At 33.3% G+C, this 23,463-nt stretch overlaps 1 protein-coding gene across 1 annotated transcript in view; it reads right to left on the reverse strand.

The window, feature by feature from the left end:
• Positions 1-2,735: 2,735 nt before the first annotated feature.
• Positions 2,736-23,463, reverse strand: part of LOC129748384 (microfibril-associated glycoprotein 4-like) — a 30,386-nt gene continuing 9,658 nt past the window's right edge. The window contains exons 4-7 of the mRNA XM_055742987.1: positions 4,158-4,313; positions 3,963-4,097; positions 3,273-3,896; positions 2,736-3,198 (exon numbers count right to left, since the gene is read on the reverse strand). Coding sequence (XP_055598962.1) covers positions 3,075-3,198; positions 3,273-3,896; positions 3,963-4,097; positions 4,158-4,312 — 1,038 coding nt within the window. The 5' untranslated portion in view covers position 4,313 and the 3' untranslated portion in view covers positions 2,736-3,074. The remainder of the gene's footprint in view (positions 3,199-3,272; positions 3,897-3,962; positions 4,098-4,157; positions 4,314-23,463) is intronic.

Consider the following 23,463-nt stretch of genomic DNA (forward strand, 5'->3'; position numbering starts at 1 on the left):
ACCATAACGATAATAAAAGGTCACTAATAATATTTACTTTAAAAAACTTAATTTTTCACTTCGTACCAACGGACCAATTTTTTTTTCAGCTTTAACACTTGACGAAAAACAAAAAAACGCGCGCCTCCCGTTCAGCCGAATTAGTTTTCTCCTGGCAGGATCGCCATTGTGTAACTTATGGCTCGCTCTGTGTCGACTGAACGGGAGACACGCACCCATCCTCACTCTAGATCGTTGGTAGACTGCCGTGGCGAGAAGACGGATCACGACACTACACGACAGCTTAGCCGTCGTATGTGTGTGTGTGCTTTTATACAGTACGATGGAGGGAGATAACCGACTTGGAAAGGCATATCGCCCGAGAGCCTGTCGCTCTCGCAACTATCGGCTACACACAGCGTTGCCAACCTTCCAGATTTTTCTGGAATCTTCCAGATTTTTATGTGTCATCCAGAAATACTGACCTCATGTTGTCTGGTCCAGACTTTTCATAGATTATCCAGATTTGTCCAGAAATTTCAATAAGCTCAACGTTTTAATATAAAAAAAATTCTGTTGATACCCAATAGCTCAACACTCAATTTACTGTGAATCAAAATACAGATGTTATTTTGACAACTGAATGGGTCAAAGCTTTCGGTTGTTTAACCTTTCGATCACGTAGACTCAGACATTGATTAATTATTTTCATGTAAAGAATATTGATCCCTAGACTACAAACAATATTTTTAGATCTGGCGCCCAAAAAAAAAAAAAAAGGTCGTCAACTATAAAATTAGCCATCCAGACTTTTCCAGAATTTTTGTTCAAAATCTTCCAGACATTTCTGAAAAACAGTTGGCATCCCTGGCTACACAAGCAGCGTATCAAAATTTTGCTCGCGCATCGCGAAAATCCGAGCTACTCGTACGCAAAGCTTGCAAAATCGCTAAAAGTTGCCAAATCAGCCGTTACAAATGTAATTAAAGTGTTTGGGGAACGTTTGTCGACAGCCAGGAAGTCTGGATCGGGGGGAAATCGAAAACCGGAAGTCACTGAGACGACAAAGAGACCCAGTTAACATGAAATCGTAATAGAAATGATAATCCAAATCGAATATTAAGACATTTTCAATTACCATCGTAAACACGTTGGTATTGAGTGATTTTCCATCATTCTCCTACGACAAGCTTTGCCTGAAAAAAGTTGAATCGGAAAGCAGCTTATTCCAAGGTGGGTATATATTCAGGAGGTGTTCCCGAATAACGAATTCCCGATTCAGCCATTTTGGCTATGTAGGCTATGCAACTATACGGAACTCATGAAGTTTGTTTACCAACAAACCCCAGAAAAGCTGAGCAAAAAATAAACAAACTCATTGAGAGCCCCGCTCACTCCTCGCCTACTTACTGTGAAAGTCGGAGAACCTAGTGTATCTAAGAAACTTTCAATTCGTAAATATGTCTCCAAAACGTTGAGAATATGCTAATTCAACATTTACGATTTGAGTAAACTGATTTACGATAAATGGGCGGTCCTTCAATTAACACTCTTTCCGGTCTCCTCTCATAACAAAAGAATCTCACTCATAGAGCTATAGCGTAGATAATATCAGTTGATGAGTTGGTATCGTGGTAAGATATCGGACAGCCAACTCGGAGGGATGGAGTTCAAATCTCGGTCGGGGATATTTTTTTTCGGTTTATTTTGTTTTTTTTTTTGTAGGAAAATCGAATCGTTGGAATCTTGTCATTGTAGATATATCGCCTCCAATTTTGTAGCTATATGCTATTTTGGTAAGTTTTCTACAATCTTTTCATCTGGTATGTTTGATTGAATAATTCTGTTGTTCCTGTGTTATACCTTCATAAATGTTTGCAGGGGATTTGCCGGTAGTTTCAAGCGAAACCCTAACCTCTCTCTCCGAGATGCTGCAAATAAGCTGGGTTTATCGTCTACAACCGTGCATCGAGCCAAAAAACGAGCCGGACTATCGACTTACGAGAAGGTAGTGACTCCAAATCGCGATGATAAACAAAATACGACGGCCAAAGCGCGATTCTGAAGGCTGTACACGACGATGCTGACGAAGTTTGACTGCGTGGTAATGGACGACGAAACCTACATCAAAGCCGACTACCAGCAGCTTCCGGGACAGGAGTTTTTACGGCAAAAGGAAGGGGAAAGGTAGCAGATATTTTCAAGTACATGAAACTGTCAAAGTCCTCGAAAAAATATCTGGTTAATCAAGCCATCTGTACCTGTGGCTTGAAAAGCAGCATTTTCATAGCTTCCGGGACTGTCAACCAAGCAATTTACATGAAAGAGTGTTTGAATAAACGTCTGCTGCCTTTCCTGAAGAAACACGGTTGTTCAGTACTGTTTTGGCCGGATTTGGCATCTTGCCATTACGGTAAAAAGGCCATGGAGTGGTTCGTCGCCAACAACGTGCAGGTGGTTCTCAAGGACAAGAACTTTCCCAACACGCCAGAGCTCCGCCCAATTGAGAAATACTGGGCTATTGTCAAGCGGAACCTAAAGAAGACCAAAAAAACTGCTAAGGACGAGCAGCAGTTCAAGGGAGACTGGTTTTCTGCGGCTAAGAAGGTGGACAAGGTGGCTGTACAAAATCTGATGGCAGGGGTTAAGCGTAAGGCCCGGTAATTCGGATTTGGAAAAGCGAAAGCCTAACTGAATATTTTTCCTGAATTTTAAACTTATTAAACTTGAAAAAGAAATTTAATTTGATTTTTTAAATAAACGATTTCACCGATTAACACGCGTTTTCCCTTGACCCCGCCAACATGCTCTTATTGTGGTGTCTCTTCAAATGTTCAACATATTCTCATCAACTGTAAAGGTTACCAGGAAATTCGGAAAAAGTTCAACATAACATGAACTATTTACGAAGTTTTGATCAACGATACGGAGAAAGAAAACAAAATCTGATAAATTTGTAAAAGAGGCAAAATTGTTCGAACTTATTTAGTTTGTTAGTACATCTTTGTAAACCAATTTTAAAAGACACAAATATCCCAGGAGTGGTAAAGTGTCTCTAATAAACTTAATAATAATATTGAAGAATCAAAAACCATTCATAGATTTCTAGCACGTATCATAATCCGCGACTCTTTCAAAGAATAGTTCAACCCTCGGAATGTGTTCCAATAAACTCCTTTCCAGCCATCTCCCTTCAAAAGGTACTCTCCGTTAAGATTCCTTTAAAAAAAAAAAAAAAAAACAAAACAAATCATAAGAACATATCGATTATTCAACTTCAAAGTTCTTCTTACCCATGGTGACAATTTTTGAACCACCAACCGCCATGATATTCGACTGCACAGTTTCGGTCCCATTCATCGTTATCTTGGTCCAACGTGGTGAAAGTCATATTATTACTGAAAACCAGTGAGTCCCCTGCATCGCCTTTGTATTTACCGAGATTTATCAGTCGGTATTTGTCTCCGGGACCGGCCACCTGGAAATTATCGTAATGAGCCACAACGGTCTTCCCATCGAAATCCATCAGCCTAATGTGCAGCTCGTGAGGCTTCAAGCTGACAAGTTGGTAAATTTTGCTCAACCCAAGCCACATTTCGCCATTAAAATCGCCGAATCCATTCTCGTAGTCCTTCCAGCCACGATAGAAATCCACGGATCCATTGAATCGTCGTTGAATCACCGTCCAGCCTTCCGTTTCACAATAAACATCAAATGGCTTCGATTGCGGTTTGATACGGTACACCCCGCCTGATTTTACGCCGACGTCAGAACAGGTCTTGGGAAATTCTTCACTCTCCAACAGTTCCATAGAGCTGGTATGATTTATCCCCGGTGGACGTTCAGTCAAAAGTTGAAGAACGAAATCTTTCAAAATTTGCGTAGTCGGTTGAATGTTCTGCTTTCTTCTAATATTTCTGAAAAAAAAACCATGAATGTGTTAATTTAACAGTAAGTTAAATTCCAAATCGTTACATATTTACCTTGTGTCGTTGAGCAGCATGGCAACATCTCTTGTAACAGAAGATTCTGATCGCAAAACGGTTCTACGTAGATCCTCAATCTCTGCTTCCAGCCTCTGCTGATACTCCATGGAACGCATAAACTCTTGCTGAATTCTAGAATTTTTTTTTTTTTAAATCAACTATACCGATTGAATATCCAAATTCATTACATACTTAAAATTGATTGCATCCAATCCAGCTTGAACGAGCTCGTATCCCATCCCATTGTTGTTGACGATACTGGTGGCAACGGCTTGAGAATCGTTCGAGGAACCGTGACAACGAACGGTTCCCAGAATGATCGTCATACCCACTATTGAAAGGAGCATTCTGGAAGAGATTCCCAAGAAACTGACTATAAAGTGTGGTTTTCGGCGCATCTTTTATACTCAGGGCAATCGAAATTGGGTAAACCACCGCCCGTGGGATTGCGACGAAGACAAAAATGTACCGCAGAGTTATGCGGAAGATTTTTTTTTATCGCGTGAGAAAAAATATATCTCCGGCATATTGTTTAGTAATGGTAAGTCCGTTTTCAAAAAATATTTATCATTTATCTCATGTTACATGCATTGCAGATTTTTTAATTGTATTTTGAACATAATGTTGATTTTTTAAGGATTTTCAAAATATTTTAGTATAAAACCCAAGTAACACAGATCAAGCCAATTGGCTTTTTTGAGTTTTAATATTGTTGTATGAAGACTGTTCGATGGCATCCAATTTTTAAAACGGTTTTATTGTAACATAGGAAATGCTTCATTTATCGTGTGTTTTAAAAGAGCCCTGAAAGTTTTGCTAAAACTTGAATAAAACACTATCTTAAGAGTGTTGTAAAAAAGTTGCAAAAGTATTGCTAAAGATTCAATAAAACACATATTTTCCTGTTTTTATTAGAGCTTTGGTACCAGTTTTAATAATGCGCTCAATGCGCTTTAAAAACTAGCGTTCAAGCCAAGTTGAAAAACTGTTTTATTTGAACATTGGATGTAGGCATGATAAAACTAAGTGACAGATTATTTGACAATCGAGAAGAACGTATACACGCTTAAACTTTTTTACCTCTTTTTGAGATAGCATAACCTGTTTTGAAAGGATTATCACTCAAAATTGAGAAAAGCGTGCTATCAAAATGATATAAATTAACACAGTCTAATTCATCTGAAAAATAAAAACAACTTTGTTGTATCCGCATTCATATTTCAAAACAACCGCAAATCAGTCCACATCATTATTCGCTCAATTCGAATAAAAGCCTACTGTGAATAAACGGTTTTTGTGATTCGATAAGAATAACTGTATTAGAAAATTCATTTACAAGTATGCCTATTAAACTACTTGTTTTATTTATCCATCTCTGTCTCTCAATGCGAAGTTGATCTTTATTTACGTCATCCAATCCAGAACTAACAAAATTATTTTCTGATCAACCGTCCTTGAATATTTCTAGAAGACTGCAGAAACCGGCTTCAACTCAGCAAAGACGGAGAAATTGAGTTTCATCACAAGCGAAAATGCTCATTCTAAATCAGCCTTAACAAGTTTCAGATGATTTATTCAGAATGAAGACCACTAGCATTGGCCGATCATTGAAAATAACGATTTATTTAAAGCGTAATGCAGTTCTGGTAATAGTAAGCAAAACATCCGAAGGACGTTTCAAAGAATCGTTTTATCGCTTCCAATTGTTTTCCCATACAACTGTTGTAACAGTTTTTAACTGTTTTACATAACCTAACTACACATTCAAAATTCAATCATTTCGGAATTCTCGATTCAGGCAATGTTTTTACAATTTCAATAATCGTTTGCTAAACGTTTTATCACGCTTCAAAAATCATTTGATTATAATCCTCATTTATGCGGGTTATTATTTAGCTTTGAGGAAAGGTTTTTGATGACAGAAAATGTTCTATTCCAAAACAGTTTGAGATTATTTGATAGCAATACCTACTTTTTATTTAAAGATAATTGACCATCCTCTATTCATAGTTAAAAGGAAACAAAACAAAAAGCTGCATGAATGCCTTTTGCCAAGCAACAAATCGAAATGTTCTCATTTATTGCGAAAAACTTCTCTCTCTCAAAAATGGATAAATCCATCATCAGCGTGTATTCCATTAAGAGAAACGTCAAACGAAGTTGTGATTCAAGGTCTCTTAAAACCATTTAAAAACTGTTTATTGAAATTGTTTTATTACCACATTTTTCAAACCGGCATAAAACCATTTTAACACTGTTTTACAACTGCCTTAAGATTTTCAATATTAATTTACTGAACGCCATGTTGATTGTGAAATTGATTCGAAATTACTGACGCCATGTTGCTGGAAATAATACTTTAATACTAAAACCTAGACATTTTCATCAAATTTGACAATGTTGGCGGTACTCTTTATTTCAACGCAAAACAAAAGTTGCATCTTTTGAGCCAATTTATTTTTTTCCTTTAATTATAATTTTTTTATTTAAAAAATGCTTAAAATATGGTCAACCTTGATTTTCTTTGAGGCGCGCTTAAGTTTTGATGCTATTTCATATATACTTCACCAGAAATCTGAGGTTGCAGGAAGTTTCTTGCTTAGATATATTGAAAATGAGAATGAGAATATTTTTAAAATATTTTAAATGGAATCTTTACCTATCATCAAATGCTTGGGAGAGTAAGTGATAAAATGAGAAAAAACACGGAACAGAAAGCTACCACATTAAAATTTCTATTAGATTCCACAGCTGCCACAGTAAAATTCCTATCAGATTTCACAGCTCCCACAGTAAAATTCCTATCAGATTCCACGACGTAGTTTTAAAAGAGCTGTGGATAGTCTGAAGAGGGCTTTGAAAGGTTTCTTAAAGCTATGTCTATAAGGTCGAATAAAACTATTCTGTTGGATGTTTTATAATAGCGTATAGAATCAGCTTTAAAAACGTTAACAAAATGGGCCCTTTTGGCCATATGTTAGCTTTAAAGTAGTTGTGCTAAAGCGTAGAATGCGCTTTGGCTTATAAAGTAGCTTTAAGAAATAGTCTTAAGCGAACTGTTAAGGTTGGAATAAAACTTTAATTGTTACTTGGGAAATGTTAGGTTTGAATTTTTTTTTAGGAATAATCATACGTGAATGTCTTAAAAACTCACACGTGTGACGTGTATTTTGTCCCTTGACCCCTTGGTTTTTTTGTGTGAATATTGCATTGGAGAGATGAGTATCCTTCACCATGTGGAAAAAGTTTAGGGATACCGTTTTTTCCTTAAAATATTTTTAAAAAATAAATCGCGTTTTTATTATTACACTATTTCAATTTAAAGCATTAAACGCTGCAAATATGTTTTTATGATTTTCTGCAGTTAAGAATCGTTTGAATCAAGACGTGCTGATTCCAAATTCGCATTCGCGTTCGTATGAATAAAAGAGCGGTCTAAAACTTCGGTTGGCGTTTCTCAGCAATTTTCCGTTTTATGAAAATCAGGTTTATTGAAATTGTACCATCTTCTCTTTTGAGATGATGTTACACTTTCTGATCAATAGTTTCAACAGAAGCTGAAGTATTTCAGTTGCTTCAGATCATTGATCCACTTAAGGGAGGGGGGGGGGGGGGGGGGTAGGGTCTAACACTTTCAAAAAATCGATTTTTTTATATTTTTATTTTCTTATTGTAAAACATTTCAAGAATGTTGTGTCAAATTTTCAAGTCAATTGAAGCAAAACTGTAGAAGTTATAGGCCTTTATCTCCTCCTATCTAATACTGCAAGAAAGCAAGAGCAGAAACTTCAAACGCGTTTTTCTCGAAAGCACATTTTTAAAGTCCGTGGACATCGTCATTTGAAAACTACTTATCCGATTCTTTTCAAATTTGGAACATAGTTTCTACATATAAAATACCAGACCCCAACGTTTTTCTTTTTTGATTTTTTTTTACTTTGGGGAGATTTTATAGGTGAAAAATGGCGGATTTTTAAGTGAAAAATCGTAGTTTTTACTTCAAACAGCCACAAAAATTTCATAAAAATATTTTTAAGTTAAATAAAAACGTTGGGGTCCAGAAAAACATCTATTAAAAATATTTTGCTCTGATTTTTTGAATTCAGATGATTCTGTGCTGAGATACAGTGTCCACCGCAAATCCTGTTTTCTAAAAGGCATCCTCGAAAATGCTCCGTCACCGGCTCATTTTTCAATATTTTTCTGCGAAAAAATTACTAAATGTTCTTTTAACAATGCTTTGTATAATGCAAAAAATTTGAATACATTTGTTTGAACGATAGCTCTAGAAAAAAATCGTGAAAATGGTGTTTATTTATACCCGTTAGACCCTACCCCCCCCCCCCCTTAAACTAAAAAATCAGCCTCCACAGAATGTTGAAGGTGCCCTGGCCGAACCCTGCGGCTGTGAGGGAAAGGGAAGGGTGTAGGGGAACGTAAACCCTTGGAGATGCTAGGCCAGCACTGCGGGTGATGATTTGGTTCAACACCTCCTCTGCCCCTGAAGATTCCTACTGAATCTCCTAGCTCTAACAGTGAGGCTTGGTGTTACAGTATCGATAATTTACTAGTTTTGCTTGTGCATCCCTAAAAGTTATTTTTAGAATGCTTCTTCCCAGAGCATTCTCTGGCTTCAAACCCTAAGCCACTCAGGGATAGTACTCCCAGACTCCCAGCAGTAACTGGAACTCACGAGAGTGCTCTTTAATCGAGGCACTCAATGACGTCGAACCCCACCGCCCAAGAGCACTCCAGATTTGACGTCACGAAGGAATCCCCTTATTTAAATGAGATATGATTGCAACTGGAGTAATAGCTTTGCGTTTGGTTTATTTGAAGCCTGTCGTCACCAGCTGGTTGATATGCGTCCGGTTATTAACCCCATCTCTAGACTAGTATGAATGTAGTGGTAACCGGGGTTGTTGATTTCGCTCCACCCGAACTTAGACCCGAGATCGGAGATCAAAACCTCGGATGAGATGAAAAGGTCTTGATAAGAAGAAATTTTCTTCGGAGAACTTCGTGATTATCAGTTCGCTAATAATTACGAAGTTCCGGTTACGAAACCAATAACTTTCTTTGTTCTGAGGGCTAATGCTTTTTCTCGTCCACTTTTCTCTGGACTGTGAAGTAGGCCAGATCGGAAAAAAATTGTGTTTCGCGCGTACATAGTACACAAAGGTACTACAAAAAATTAAACGTGGTCTTAAATTATCTTTTAAAAGTTACATTTTATTCCCTCAGTTTTCCCTCCGAGTGCAATTAGTGTGCAAATAGTTTTACTAGTGCGATAAGAATATTGGAAAAGGGTAATAGATATTTTGATTATACACAAAAGTGCGTTTGGATATGAGAAAAATTATATTAAACAGATTCTCGGAGGAGCCGATCCACCTGCAATCCGCTATCATCCAGCCAGGGAAAGTGAACCCAACGCACCGAGCGATCGTCAACCGAATCTTATTTCCATCACGTGGTACGTTTCGACCAACAGAAGACACCGCAGGCGAAACGGCATACGCGAGGCGGCAACTGTCCCTTTGGTTCTACGAGTGGCATCCCGCAGACGACGCACGGCGATTTTCCGGAGACTTTTCCGCTTCCGGTGTAAAACCAGGTTTGAGCACCTATCCAACCCGAGTGAATACATACCTAATTGACATCCCCATCGACATTCTTCCGTTCTTATCCAGATCCTCAATTGAGCGGCACTCACCAAGCCTACAGCAATAGCTTGGTTGGTTCGGGCGGTGCACAGAGAATTATGGCGTTACCCCCGAGGTTGTGAGTTCGAATCTTGTGGAAGATACAATTTTATTTTTGTAAGTGCCACACTACGGCAGCACTTCCGAATGATTGCTTGAGCATATCCGATGGGTAATTAATTACACACAAGCACCCAAACCCAAACCCTTAAATCGCACTGAGAGAAAGAATAATTTCCTAGGAAAAATTCCACACATGGCCATTTAATTTGAAGCAAATGCACTCCATCTAAGATAGATTTCAGAGGGAAAAAGTAAGCCAGCCAGGCAGCGCTTGCGAGCGCTGATAGTTAGCGGGAAAATCTCCCGATAGAGAATGTAAGCAGGCAGCTAGGAAAATTCGGAAAATGAATTTGTAAAATCCCTTTAACACCACTTTATTTTTGGCGAATAGAAGACGTCTTTTGAAGTATTTTGATGTAGCTTTTATTTGAGAGTTAAAGGTCACGTTTTTTTTTCGGTTTCCGCTTTTACTGGAAGTCTGGGTTGACTTCCGTTCTTTTGACTCGTCGTTTTCAGCCCCCTTTCTAACCTCCTAAGCAAATCTGGGGAATTTCGGTCGGGGAAAGTGGGCCCTGTGAAGATTTCTTTTGAGAATCTCTTTTCTCTTTAAGTTTGAGTTTGGTAGCCAACCGGAGAACTTATCTTTTATCCAGGTTGTTTTCCTGCGAATTTGTTCGGGGATTTTGTTTGAGGGTCAACAGGTCGAGGAACGGTGGGGTGATTGGTGATCAAGGGCCATACATAATATACCCACCCTATTGATGGGTCTCTTAGCCGGGCACGCATCAAACAGGAGGATGATCTCTACGGAGTGGCGCATATAAATCATCCGCTTAACACCCAGATTACTCCCACGCCCCAACTGCCTCCCGTTGCATTGGGAACAAATATCTTTTATTATTTTAAATGATTTAAATTTTGTCAAATGCATAGATATTTTAGTGCTATATAATAAATTTGTTTATACAAACATAAAATCTTTCTTGAAAAATCTTTACAAGCAGACTAAAAAATTTTGAGGCTCTGAATAAAATTGAGGAATATTTGTAAAAATTATTTACACATTCCTTACTTGTAAAGTGTCACTAATAAAGAAAAAATCCTTACTCTTTTTCTTAGCGTCCATATAAATTTTCAAAATTATTATTATCCATTAGTTGATCGAATATTTTTCGGGTATATTCGACCAAATTTATTTTTTTTAATGTACTGTAGTTGTGGTGTTTTCTTTTAAGAAGAAACAACAGTGCAGTAATTCGGGATCACAGCAAGCCCTGCTAGAGGAATGACGTGTTTTTTCCGACCTGGAAATTTTCTCATTTGTTTTCGTGAAAATACATTAGTTTTTATCTGTTTTGAAGCTTTTTTTCTTCAAAATATGTGTAAGGATAAGAGTGACGTGTTAAATAAAATATCATCAGAAGAAAAGAAGCACTCAAATCACGAAAATGATACATAAGCACTTGCTGGATTATCATGAAACAGTGACTTGAAGGTACAAGGATGGTCACCATTAGTTCAACAGGTCCATCTAATACAATTCAACCCATGCTGTCTCCTTCCCTCATCGCCTATCAATGGACTTTGGTGAGATTGTTTCATTTTATTTTAATTTTATTTATACATATTTCGTTAATCCTATTTTCCATATAGGATTTCCCACTTAAACATCCCTTCTTATTCCTTTCTGAAACAGCTTTATGGGTCGTATGAGTTCTCTGCACCTAAAGAGTTATTTTTGCTGTTTCAGATAATCCTTTCTATGATTACATTGACTTGTCACGGTGTGCATCATGGTACCACAATGATTTTCAAGAGCAGCACTTGGAATGAATATTGAATCCAGATACTTATTTTGGCATCTTGCGTTGCTCTTGATTATCAGTTGTACCTCGTGTATCAGCCAATGCAAGATGTGTGTAGTCACCCTATGCTATGCTAGAAACAACAGTGCAGTAATTCTGACGAATAATTAAATGCTGAAAAATTCTATATATTAATCATTTCCGTAGAGGCGAACCAGTCTGTGGCTGAAAACCTCTCAAATCAAGCCAAAAAAAATCATTTCCGTAGCATAAAGTTGATTGTTCATCTCACTAACGAAAAAACTGCTTTCTCCTAGCTACGCTCACACTGACTAAACATCTCACACATTAGTGTGTGAAATTTCACATATTCCGGAAATAAGTAGACCACCACATTAAAAGTGTGAAGGTACTGCTGCACAATAATGTAAAACACCCTTTAAGGAAAAGAAATGTGTGTGTTTCACACATTATGCCAAGAGCGTTTCAATTTTCTCGAATGTGAGCATGAACGTTACAAAAGGTTCCTCAAATTGCCTTTTTGTGACACGGCAATCGCATCACTTAGTATTAAAGTTGCAAATAGAGCCTCAAGTAGCCGTCTTTGGACTCGAAGTTCAAAAAGGTTCCTCAAATAGCCTTTTTTGAGGCATGTCCGCCTTTTCATGAATATGAAATGTGAACGAATATCACAATAGGGCATATAACAAATCAATCGTTTTTTGGAGCTTGGAAATTGTTGAAATGTATTATTTATATTGAAACTTCAACTCAAAACAAATTGAAGTTAACTCGCAAAGGATGGTTTTTGAAAAGAGTAAATATTTTGACTTTAAAAATTTCGTCCAACTGTCACCGAATTGATAGAGGAAAACAACAAGGGGTTTTTCAAACACTTTTTTTCTTATCCAGATGGATCCGGATTATGTGTAATTTCAAATTTGCATGGTGTGTAAAAATCACAAACCATTTTGACAGCTACATATATTTTCCGATAATGTGTGAAATTTTTTTGTAAAATGTGTAAAATGATTTATCAGTGCATGCGCTGTTTCGATTCTACACGCTCAGGCGCATACACCCATTTGATTTTACATACCCTGCTAACTCCGTTTCCGAATCTGGGTAATCTTCTAGAGCCGTGGTTTTCAAACTTTTTTCACTTACAGCCCCCTTTTGCAAAATTTTTGATCTCAACGGCTCCCTGAGCAAATTTTCAGAAAATCTATTGAAAAAATAAAAATTGGGATAGTTAAACAGCCATTAGCTTTTGACTTGATGTTGTTGTAAGGCTTAACTCAAAATTCGTTTAAATTTATATGAGGCCCTCAGAGCCAAAAGGGTAGTATTATTAGTGTGAAAATGGTCAATTTTGATTTAATAATGTCAATCGATTCTTATATTTTGAACTATATTTCATTATTTTTCAGATTTTTAGAATTTTATTTGCATACTATTTGATTCGAAAGAAAAGAGCTTTTTTTTTGAAAAATATATGGAAAATTACCAAACATAACAAATTAAAAGCGTGTTTACTCGAAATTTGCTTTTATTCGCTTTTAGCACGTACCCGAGCCGGACACATCCGAGATATTTTATCTAAGAACCTGTCAAAATCCGGGCATTTGATTTCAAAATTGTCGACCAAAACCCGGATAATATCCAGGCAAATTTTTTCAAAACCCATCAATAATTTCTTAACAAAAAATCAAGAAAAAAAAACTTGAAAAAATTTTTTAGTCATAATTTATCAGCAGTTTTTATTCAGACATTCAAAAAACTTTTCATGATTATTTCTTTAAAATTTGTCCGAAAAAATTCTTTTTGGAAGCATAAATAAAAATTTCAAAAACACAATCTGATTTTATTTAGTTTGTTTTGGCAAATGAAATGAATAATTCCGGGCAACCGGGCCGGACCGGACTTTTGACGATTTTTTTCAATAAATATCCGGGCAATCTGGTTCCAAGGGCCTCATATTGCTTCAAACCTCCAGTAAATACTTAATTCTATGTAAAGTTTCCTGGACACTTACTTAAACTGATTAATGAGTTTGATATCAAATCATATATCTTAAATTTTGGTAAACAAAATTTTCTATTTACCATTAATTTGAATTAGTGTTGAAAACTTATTTGCGTTATTGAATACAAATACTGTAAAGCCGGTAAAATAACGTGAGAATAGTATTACTTCTCGATATCTGAATCCTGTTCAAAGCTATGCCGCATTCACGGGTCTTAAAGATTAAAAAAGATTCTAATAAGTAAATCCAGACTAATAAAAAAAAATCTTACACAATTTCTTTAAAAAAATCCATCACTAAATCACAGATAACGCACGGTGTCTCTGGGAGAAAACTTTATTTTTCGAAAATTAGCATCGCTAATTTTTGCACCATTTGAAAGCTGGAACTTTTCCCTTTCATTTAAGCCCAAATTTGAAATAATCCACCGGGGGGTCTAGAACATTTTATTTTTTTGAAGATTTTTTAACCTTTCTACCGGTTTTTTCAAAGTCAAAATCATACTAATCACTGTGAAAACGATTGTCTTTCCCTTAGAGCTAATCCAACATCATATGTCAGTAACATGATTTAATAGGAAATTTCCCTGGCTACAATTTTGTAGAAGACATCAAAGTGATACAAATTGAGAGAAAAGAGTTGGACTGTCACAAACAGAGTGATTATTATTTCATTTGAAAAATCTAATAAAACTTCTCACCACTGATTGTACTAAGACCAGAAAAAGTATTCAACGAGCTTAGTTATTGATTGTTGAGTGTATCAATGTTCAAAACGGTTTATTTAAATTGAAAAATCAATCTTTTACATGAAATTGATCAGTATTATCTGAAGTTATGAGCATTTCTAGGGTCTCCCACCTATCTTGAAAATTTAGTTATTTATGTTCTGAGCTAAGTTAGATCGAACACTTTTTAAACAAACATTTGGGACTAGGAGACAAATCAGATTTAATTCTTACAGTTAAGCCCAAATTTCAAATAATTCACCTGAATTTCAAAATCAAACATCTTGGTTGAAAATCTTTCAATCTTTTTGATGATTTCTGAAGGTTTTCATACTTTTTACTTTTGATTGATTGTTAAACCTTAAACAAGGGTATCACAAGCATGATAAAGTGTCATATATAAAATTAAAAAAAAAACTCAATCTATTCTTTATGTTTGATTGCAAAAATTAGTGTTTTTGGAACCACTCGCACTCGTGTATGTAAGAATGTGGTCGAGTTTATGTAAGTTTTCAAGCAAAAATTCGAGATTGTTCATTTTTCTCAAACGTACATGAACTGAACCTAATCTTTCATTACCTTTCATTGATTTTTTTTTTATAAAAAGGAAAAAAAGATTACAAAATCTCAACATCAACTTTGTTTTCAACAATTTTAAAAGGTTGATTTGATGTAATACTATTATCTGAAAATATTCTCTCAATTCACTTTAAGTTTTCAGATCTGAAGTCATCAGATTTTTTGTCATAAACAGTATTTGAAGCAGTGGCTTAAAATGCTTAAAATAATTTTTCTACATATATTTGCCCAGATAAGGAACTTATTCAAAATGTAACTTTGCTTAAAGTATGAAATGAATAACCTAATCTTAGTCAAGCAGGTGACTTTTTTTATATGGCCAGAACAAATTTAAAATCTATCTTTTGTCATTAGGAGTTGAAACATCGCGAGTAGGAGAGAAGGGGGGATTTAAAATAGCAATTAATTCAAATTTTCACAGTGATTAGTACGATTTTGACTTTAAAAAAACCGTTAAAAAGGTTAAAAAATCTTCAAAAAAAATAAAATGTTCTAGACCCCCCGGTGGATTATTTCAAATTTGGGCTCAAATGAAAGGGGAAAGTCCCAGCTTTCGAATGGTGCAAAAATTAGCGATGCTAATTTTCGATAAATAAAATCGTTCCACCAGAGACACCGTGAACGCGTTTGAATACAGATTTTTTCAAAGGTATTTTCTGTTTATATTATTTTTGAAGACAATACATTTTAAAGACTATCAAGCATGGCCATCTAAAATTATTCTTGTTTTAGTATAAACCAAAATATTCTAACCAAACAAGATCAACATGTAGAGCGTATACAAAATCAGTGACAATTTAAAAAAAATCTTTTAGTTACATTAAAAAATAATTATTGAGATACTGGAACAAAAAAATTGCCTTCTCTGTGAAATTATAAATATTTTAGTCTTCAACCTGATGTCTAGTTTTGTAACGTAATTTCATTTTTTGCATCGAACTTACTCGTTGTTATTCCAAATCATGTTGTTTCCTGATTTGTGTAATCCAAGCAACATTTCAAGTTTTATTGCAGACTACTGGATCAAGTTTAGGTTTCATAAGAGGCTTAAAGAGTCTTACAAATTAATCTGTGTTACTTGGGTAAATGTGGATAACGACCTTACCACCCCTCCCTGAGCCTTTCCAACGCCCCCCAAATTTCAACATTGAGCTCACCGCCCCCCTGGAAGCTCTCATCACCCCAAGGGGTCGGTAGGGACCACTTTAAAAACCACTGTTCTAGAGTTTCTCACTTTTGAGAAACTGGTAGAACAAGTATGTACATTAACAGAATTATACTTGGAGTTTTGAAGTCATTATTCATTGTTTTTTTCATTTGCTATCTATTTGGAAGTTTTTAGCACAACTTCCTACCTATCCTTGATATTTCAAAATAAGTTTCAGTAGTAATCAAGATAATATTTAGAAGTTCTAAAAATAAAAAAAAATAAGGAAAAAATCAGAAAATATGTTGTTTTGAGAAAAACTTTCAGCGTTTTGACCGAATTTAAGAAAACTCAACTGAAATCCGGACCACTGTTCTGAGTATTTGGTTGCCTGAGAGACCAACTGCCCGTTTTAAATTGAACAGAGGAAGTGATTGCACCAGGAAGTTAAACTTGGAAAAAGATTAATATTTGTCTGTATTTCGGACAAGATTCTCATTTCATCACCAACTCTTAGTTTTCCAAGCATTCGCTGTTCTTAAGAAGTATTAAAACCAAAAATATGAAAATGCTCAATAATCTAGAACTAAAAATTGAGATGACGGAAGAACTTGTTGCAAGTTATTTGTGCTAATTTTTAACGGAGAAGTTAAAATAAAAGCGAATACTTAGCTTTGAGATTTCTGCTGTTGAATAACAAATATATTGTGCTTCAGGTTTGAATATTCGTTCGCGTATCCATCGAATGCTGATTAGACCTATGCAGTATCCATCACCTATGTTCCGCTAGACTAAGTTCTGCTGGAAAGGCACCACTAAACGCCCCTTGATTAATTCCGTTTGAATGACGACATCCCCGGTTGGCCGATCCTGATGACTCTGGAGAACCCACCGAAATTCATTGCTTGTCCCATTTCAGGTCTTTATCAAAGATTATGATTACTCTTGATATTTATGTATTAAAAATTCACTTTTGAAATAAATAAAAAAATCAGCGCTTGGACAAAAAACACGTCATTCGTCGGTCGATGACTACTTCGATCTCCATCAAAGCCGTGTTTACTTCAAATGTTTCTAAAACACTTCTACCAGCTAAGAGCAAGTTCACTGGTGTTGGGAAAAAGTGGTAGAAATTTCGACACTTACAGCACATTTTGAAAATTTTGCCATGCAAAAACATTTTCAAGATTTGTTGCCTTCTAGTTTTTTTTACAACACGTGTTGTATTTTCGCATGCTGTGATGCAAAAATAGCTCAATTTCTATCACCTACGGCTGAAATAGAAACAGTGTTGTAAAAAAAATACAACACCCCAAGATCTTGAAAACATTTTTGCATGGTAAAATTTTCAAAACGTCAGAATTTCTACCACTTTTTCCCAACACCAGTGAACTTGCTCTAAGTTATGACATTTCTTCATACTTGAACCAATTTTATTGCAAAATTTTGAGATAAAATCATTTTCGAAAAACTTACAGTGTTATTCGGGTCCTGTTTTCCTTTAAAATTTTCAGTGAAATATCAAAAACCTTAAGTTTCTTCCAATATGAACTATAATCAAACAAACCTACATGCTTCCAAGTTACGCACATTGGCTCATATAAACATGGTTCATGTCCTCGTCAGCATCAACACAAACCCTCCGAAAACAATTATTATACCTACTTCTTAAAAGTTTGCCCTTCGTTAGATATTGCGAATGATTGATACGTGCATAAATTATCAACAAAGTTGGAGCCGGCGTCGGTTGTTTTTTCGGTTACTTATTTGGCAGGACGGCGGCTTCAAGGAACCCAAATAGCACAACATCAGTCAAATTGAGGTATCTCAAGAATGAACTGTTATTGTTTTTTTTTATTTCAACTAACTGTTTGAAGAACTTTGAAAATTGTAAGGGTCATTATTGGCCGATGAAATTTCAATGAGATCTTCAAATTTCTTGATCATCGTTCGCGTGGTAAAAACGAAAATGAAAAAAAAATCTCTAACCATAGGACTCAAATTTGCAATCTTTAATATTCTGATGAATCAGTCGAATCAAAACCCCTTTCAAGGTATCATTTTTCCTAATGTGAAAAATCCAATCCTCACTTTTAGATGACTTAATTATCGCTAGTCCACCAGCCGGTCAAAGTGGCTACCGTAGACTAGTCGACGGACAGGTTTCATTCAAATATTGAATGATGAAAGAAGAAAAAAAAGATTAAACGGACCAAGGCTCGTGATGGAAAAACGGAGGAAAAACCAGTAGCCGATCGGTTGGCAAAATTGTTCCGATAAATATGACAGACAGAGAAGAGATTCCAGCCAGACAGCTTTTTCAGACTCGAACGTCCCATCGCCCATATTAGATCATAATAATTTCCTGTGTCTGCTGAGCTGTTAGTCATATGGAGCTGAACCCATCAGAAGAGGACGGACTTGACCAGAAAGCAACGAGATTAATGTCCACCAAGCCTTCCTACAAGTGCAAGTTCAAAGTTTGGGGCATTTTGACAGAAGGACCAATTCGGAGCTTTCCTTCGTCCCGGGGTTTGAGATTTTAATTTTGTGTCCTCTGCAACTGAAAAGGGTCTTCAAGTATTCCAACATGGGGTCATTAGTCAAATGGGTGGGTTTGCTTCGAAAGTGAGTTAAGAATTTACTTTTGCTGGCGATGAAGCTGCGCGAAGCGTAATCAGCATTCATAACTTGACTGTTGCGTATTTCGGTAGCATTTTTCAATTCACGAGTCTGGAAGCTTCAATTCACTTTTTTTGGTTATCTGGATGACGGAAACAAATTGAAAAATTCTTCGAAGTCTCTGATAATTAATATTTTGACAGTATCGTTTAAAATTTTAGAGTAGCGGAAAGCACGTGAAAATTTATTTTACATCAAATATTAGAGTAATTTTTTTTTTTTGCCATTTTTGTCATTTTTGTCATTTTTGTCATTTTTGTCATTTTTGTCATTTTTGTCATTTTTGTCATTTTTGTCATTTTTGTCATTTTTGTCATTTTTGTCATTTTTGTCATTTTTGTCATTTTTGTCATTTTTGTCATTTTTGTCATTTTTGTCATTTTTGTCATTTTTGTCATTTTTGTCATTTTTGTCATTTTTGTCATTTTTGTCTTTTTTGTCATTTTTGTCATTTTTGTCATTTTTGTCATTTTTGTCATTTTTGTCATTTTTGTCATTTTTGTCATTTTTGTCATTTTTGTCATTTTTGTCATTTTTGTCATTTTTGTCATTTTTGTCATTTTTGTCATTTTTGTCATTTTTGTCATTTTTGTCATTTTTGTCATTTTTGTCATTTTTGTCATTTTTGTCATTTTTGTCATTTTTGTCATTTTTGTCATTTTTGTCATTTTTGTCATTTTTGTCATTTTTGTCATTTTTGTCATTTTTGTCATTTTTGTCATTTTTGTCATTTTTGTCATTTTTGTCATTTTTGTCATTTTTGTCATTTTTGTCATTTTTGTCATTTTTGTCATTTTTGTCATTTTTGTCATTTTTGTCATTTTTGTCATTTTTGTCATTTTTGTCATTTTTGTCATTTTTGTCATTTTTGTCATTTTTGTCATTTTTGTCATTTTTGTCATTTTTGTCATTTTTGTCATTTTTGTCATTTTTGTCATTTTTGTCATTTTTGTCATTTTTGTCATTTTTGTCATTTTTGTCATTTTTGTCATTTTTGTCATTTTTGTCATTTTTGTCATTTTTGTCATTTTTGTCATTTTTGTCATTTTTGTCATTTTTGTCATTTTTGTCATTTTTGTCATTTTTGTCATTTTTGTCATTTTTGTCATTTTTGTCATTTTTGTCATTTTTGTCATTTTTGTCATTTTTGTCATTTTTGTCATTTTTGTCATTTTTGTCATTTTTGTCATTTTTGTCATTTTTGTCATTTTTGTCATTTTTGTCATTTTTGTCATTTTTGTCATTTTTGTCATTTTTGTCATTTTTGTCATTTTTGTCATTTTTGTCATTTTTGTCATTTTTGTCATTTTTGTCATTTTTGTCATTTTTGTCATTTTTGTCATTTTTGTCATTTTTGTCATTTTTGTCATTTTTGTCATTTTTGTCATTTTTGTCATTTTTGTCATTTTTGTCATTTTTGTCATTTTTGTCATTTTTGTCATTTTTGTCATTTTTGTCATTTTTGTCATTTTTGTCATTTTTGTCATTTTTGTCATTTTTGTCATTTTTGTCATTTTTGTCATTTTTGTCATTTTTGTCATTTTTGTCATTTTTGTCATTTTTGTCATTTTTGTCATTTTTGTCATTTTTGTCATTTTTGTCATTTTTGTCATTTTTGTCATTTTTGTCATTTTTGTCATTTTTGTCATTTTTGTCATTTTTGTCATTTTTGTCATTTTGTCATTTTGTCATTTTTGTCATTTTTGTCATTTTTGTCATTTTTGTTATTTTTGTCATTTTTGTCATTTTTGTCATTTTTGTCATTTTTGTCATTTTTGTCATTTTTGTCATTTTGTCATTTTTGTCATTTTTGTCATTTTTGTCATTTTTGTCATTTTTGTCATTTTTGTCATTTTTGTCATTTTTGTCATTTTGTCATTTTTGTCATTTTTGTCATTTTTGTCATTTTTGTCATTTTTGTCATTTTTGTCATTTTTGTCATTTTTGTCATTTTTGTCATTTTTGTCATTTTTGTCATTTTTGTCATTTTTGTCATTTTTGTCATTTTTGTCATTTTTGTCATTTTTGTCATTTTGTCATTTTTGTCATTTTTGTCATTTTTGTCATTTTTGTCATTTTTGTCATTTTTGTCATTTTTGTCATTTTTGTCATTTTTGTCATTTTTGTCATTTTTGTCATTTTTGTCATTTTTGTCATTTTTGTCATTTTTGTCATTTTTGTCATTTTTGTCATTTTTGTCATTTTTGTCATTTTTGTCATTTTTGTCATTTTTGTCATTTTTGTCATTTTTGTCATTTTTGTCATTTTGTCATTTTTGTCATTTTTGTCATTTTTGTCATTTTTGTCATTTTTGTCATTTTTGTCATTTTTGTCATTTTTGTCATTTTTGTCATTTTTGTCATTTTTGTCATTTTGTCATTTTTGTCATTTTTGTCATTTTTGTCATTTTTGTCATTTTTGTCATTTTTGTCATTTTTGTCATTTTGTCATTTTTGTCATTTTTGTCATTTTTGTCATTTTTGTCATTTTTGTCATTTTTGTCATTTTTGTCATTTTTGTCATTTTTGTCATTTTTGTCATTTTTGTCATTTTTGTCATTTTTGTCATTTTTGTCATTTTTGTCATTTTTGTCATTTTTGTCATTTTTGTCATTTTTGTCATTTTTGTCATTTTTGTCATTTTTGTCATTTTTGTCATTTTTGTCATTTTTGTCATTTTTGTCATTTTTGTCATTTTTGTCATTTTTGTCATTTTTGTCATTTTTGTCATTTTTGTCATTTTTGTCATTTTTGTCATTTTTGTCATTTTTGTCATTTTTGTCATTTTTGTCATTTTTGTCATTTTTGTCATTTTTGTCATTTTTGTCATTTTTGTCATTTTTGTCATTTTTGTCATTTTTGTCATTTTTGTCATTTTTGTCATTTTTGTCATTTTTGTCATTTTTGTCATTTTTGTCATTTTTGTCATTTTTGTCATTTTTGTCATTTTTGTCATTTTTGTCATTTTTGTCATTTTTGTCATTTTTGTCATTTTTGTCATTTTTGTCATTTTTGTCATTTTTGTCATTTTTGTCATTTTTGTCATTTTTGTCATTTTTGTCATTTTTGTCATTTTTGTCATTTTTGTCATTTTTGTCATTTTTGTCATTTTTGTCATTTTTGTCATTTTTGTCATTTTTGTCATTTTGTCATTTTTGTCATTTTTGTCATTTTTGTCATTTTTGTCATTTTTGTCATTTTTGTCATTTTTGTCATTTTTGTCATTTTTGTCATTTTTGTCATTTTTGTCATTTTTGTCATTTTTGTCATTTTTGTCATTTTTGTCATTTTTGTCATTTTTGTCATTTTTGTCATTTTTGTCATTTTTGTCATTTTTGTCATTTTTGTCATTTTGTCATTTTTGTCATTTTTGTCATTTTTGTCATTTTGTCATTTTTGTCATTTTTGTCATTTTTGTCATTTTTGTCATTTTTGTCATTTTTGTCATTTTTGTCATTTTTGTCATTTTTGTCATTTTGTCATTTTTGTCATTTTTGTCATTTTTGTCATTTTTGTCATTTTTGTCATTTTTGTCATTTTTGTCATTTTTGTCATTTTTGTCATTTTTGTCATTTTGTCATTTTTGTCATTTTTGTCATTTTTGTCATTTTTGTCATTTTTGTCATTTTTGTCATTTTTGTCATTTTTGTCATTTTTGTCATTTTTGTCATTTTTGTCATTTTTGTCATTTTGTCATTTTTGTCATTTTTGTCATTTTTGTCATTTTTGTCATTTTTGTCATTTTTGTCATTTTTGTCATTTTTGTCATTTTTGTCATTTTTGTCATTTTGTCATTTTTGTCATTTTTGTCATTTTTGTCATTTTTGTCATTTTTGTCATTTTTGTCATTTTTGTCATTTTGTCATTTTTGTCATTTTTGTCATTTTTGTCATTTTTGTCATTTTTGTCATTTTTGTCATTTTTGTCATTTTTGTCATTTTTGTCATTTTTGTCATTTTTGTCATTTTTGTCATTTTTGTCATTTTTGTCATTTTTGTCATTTTTGTCATTTTTGTCATTTTTGTCATTTTTGTCATTTTTGTCATTTTTGTCATTTTTGTCATTTTTGTCATTTTTGTCATTTTTGTCATTTTTGTCATTTTTGTCATTTTTGTCATTTTTGTCATTTTTGTCATTTTTGTCATTTTTGTCATTTTGTCATTTTTGTCATTTTTGTCATTTTTGTCATTTTTGTCATTTTTGTCATTTTTGTCATTTTTGTCATTTTGTCTTTTTGTCATTTTTGTCATTTTTGTCATTTTTGTCATTTTTGTCATTTTTGTCATTTTTGTCATTTTTGTCATTTTTGTCATTTTTGTCATTTTTGTCATTTTTGTCATTTTTGTCATTTTTGTCATTTTTGTCATTTTTGTCATTTTTGTCATTTTTGTCATTTTTGTCATTTTTGTCATTTTTGTCATTTTTGTCATTTTTGTCATTTTTGTCATTTTTGTCATTTTTGTCATTTTTGTCATTTTTGTCATTTTTGTCATTTTTGTCATTTTTGTCATTTTTGTCATTTTTGTCATTTTTGTCATTTTTGTCATTTTTGTCATTTTTGTCATTTTTGTCATTTTTGTCATTTTTGTCATTTTTGTCATTTTTGTCATTTTTGTCATTTTTGTCATTTTTGTCATTTTTGTCATTTTTGTCATTTTTGTCATTTTTGTCATTTTTGTCATTTTTGTCATTTTTGTCATTTTTGTCATTTTTGTCATTTTTGTCATTTTTGTCATTTTTGTCATTTTTGTCATTTTTGTCATTT

Source organism: Uranotaenia lowii, chromosome 2 (assembly GCF_029784155.1).
Source record: "Uranotaenia lowii strain MFRU-FL chromosome 2, ASM2978415v1, whole genome shotgun sequence".
Classification (NCBI taxonomy): Eukaryota; Metazoa; Arthropoda; class Insecta; order Diptera; family Culicidae; genus Uranotaenia; species Uranotaenia lowii.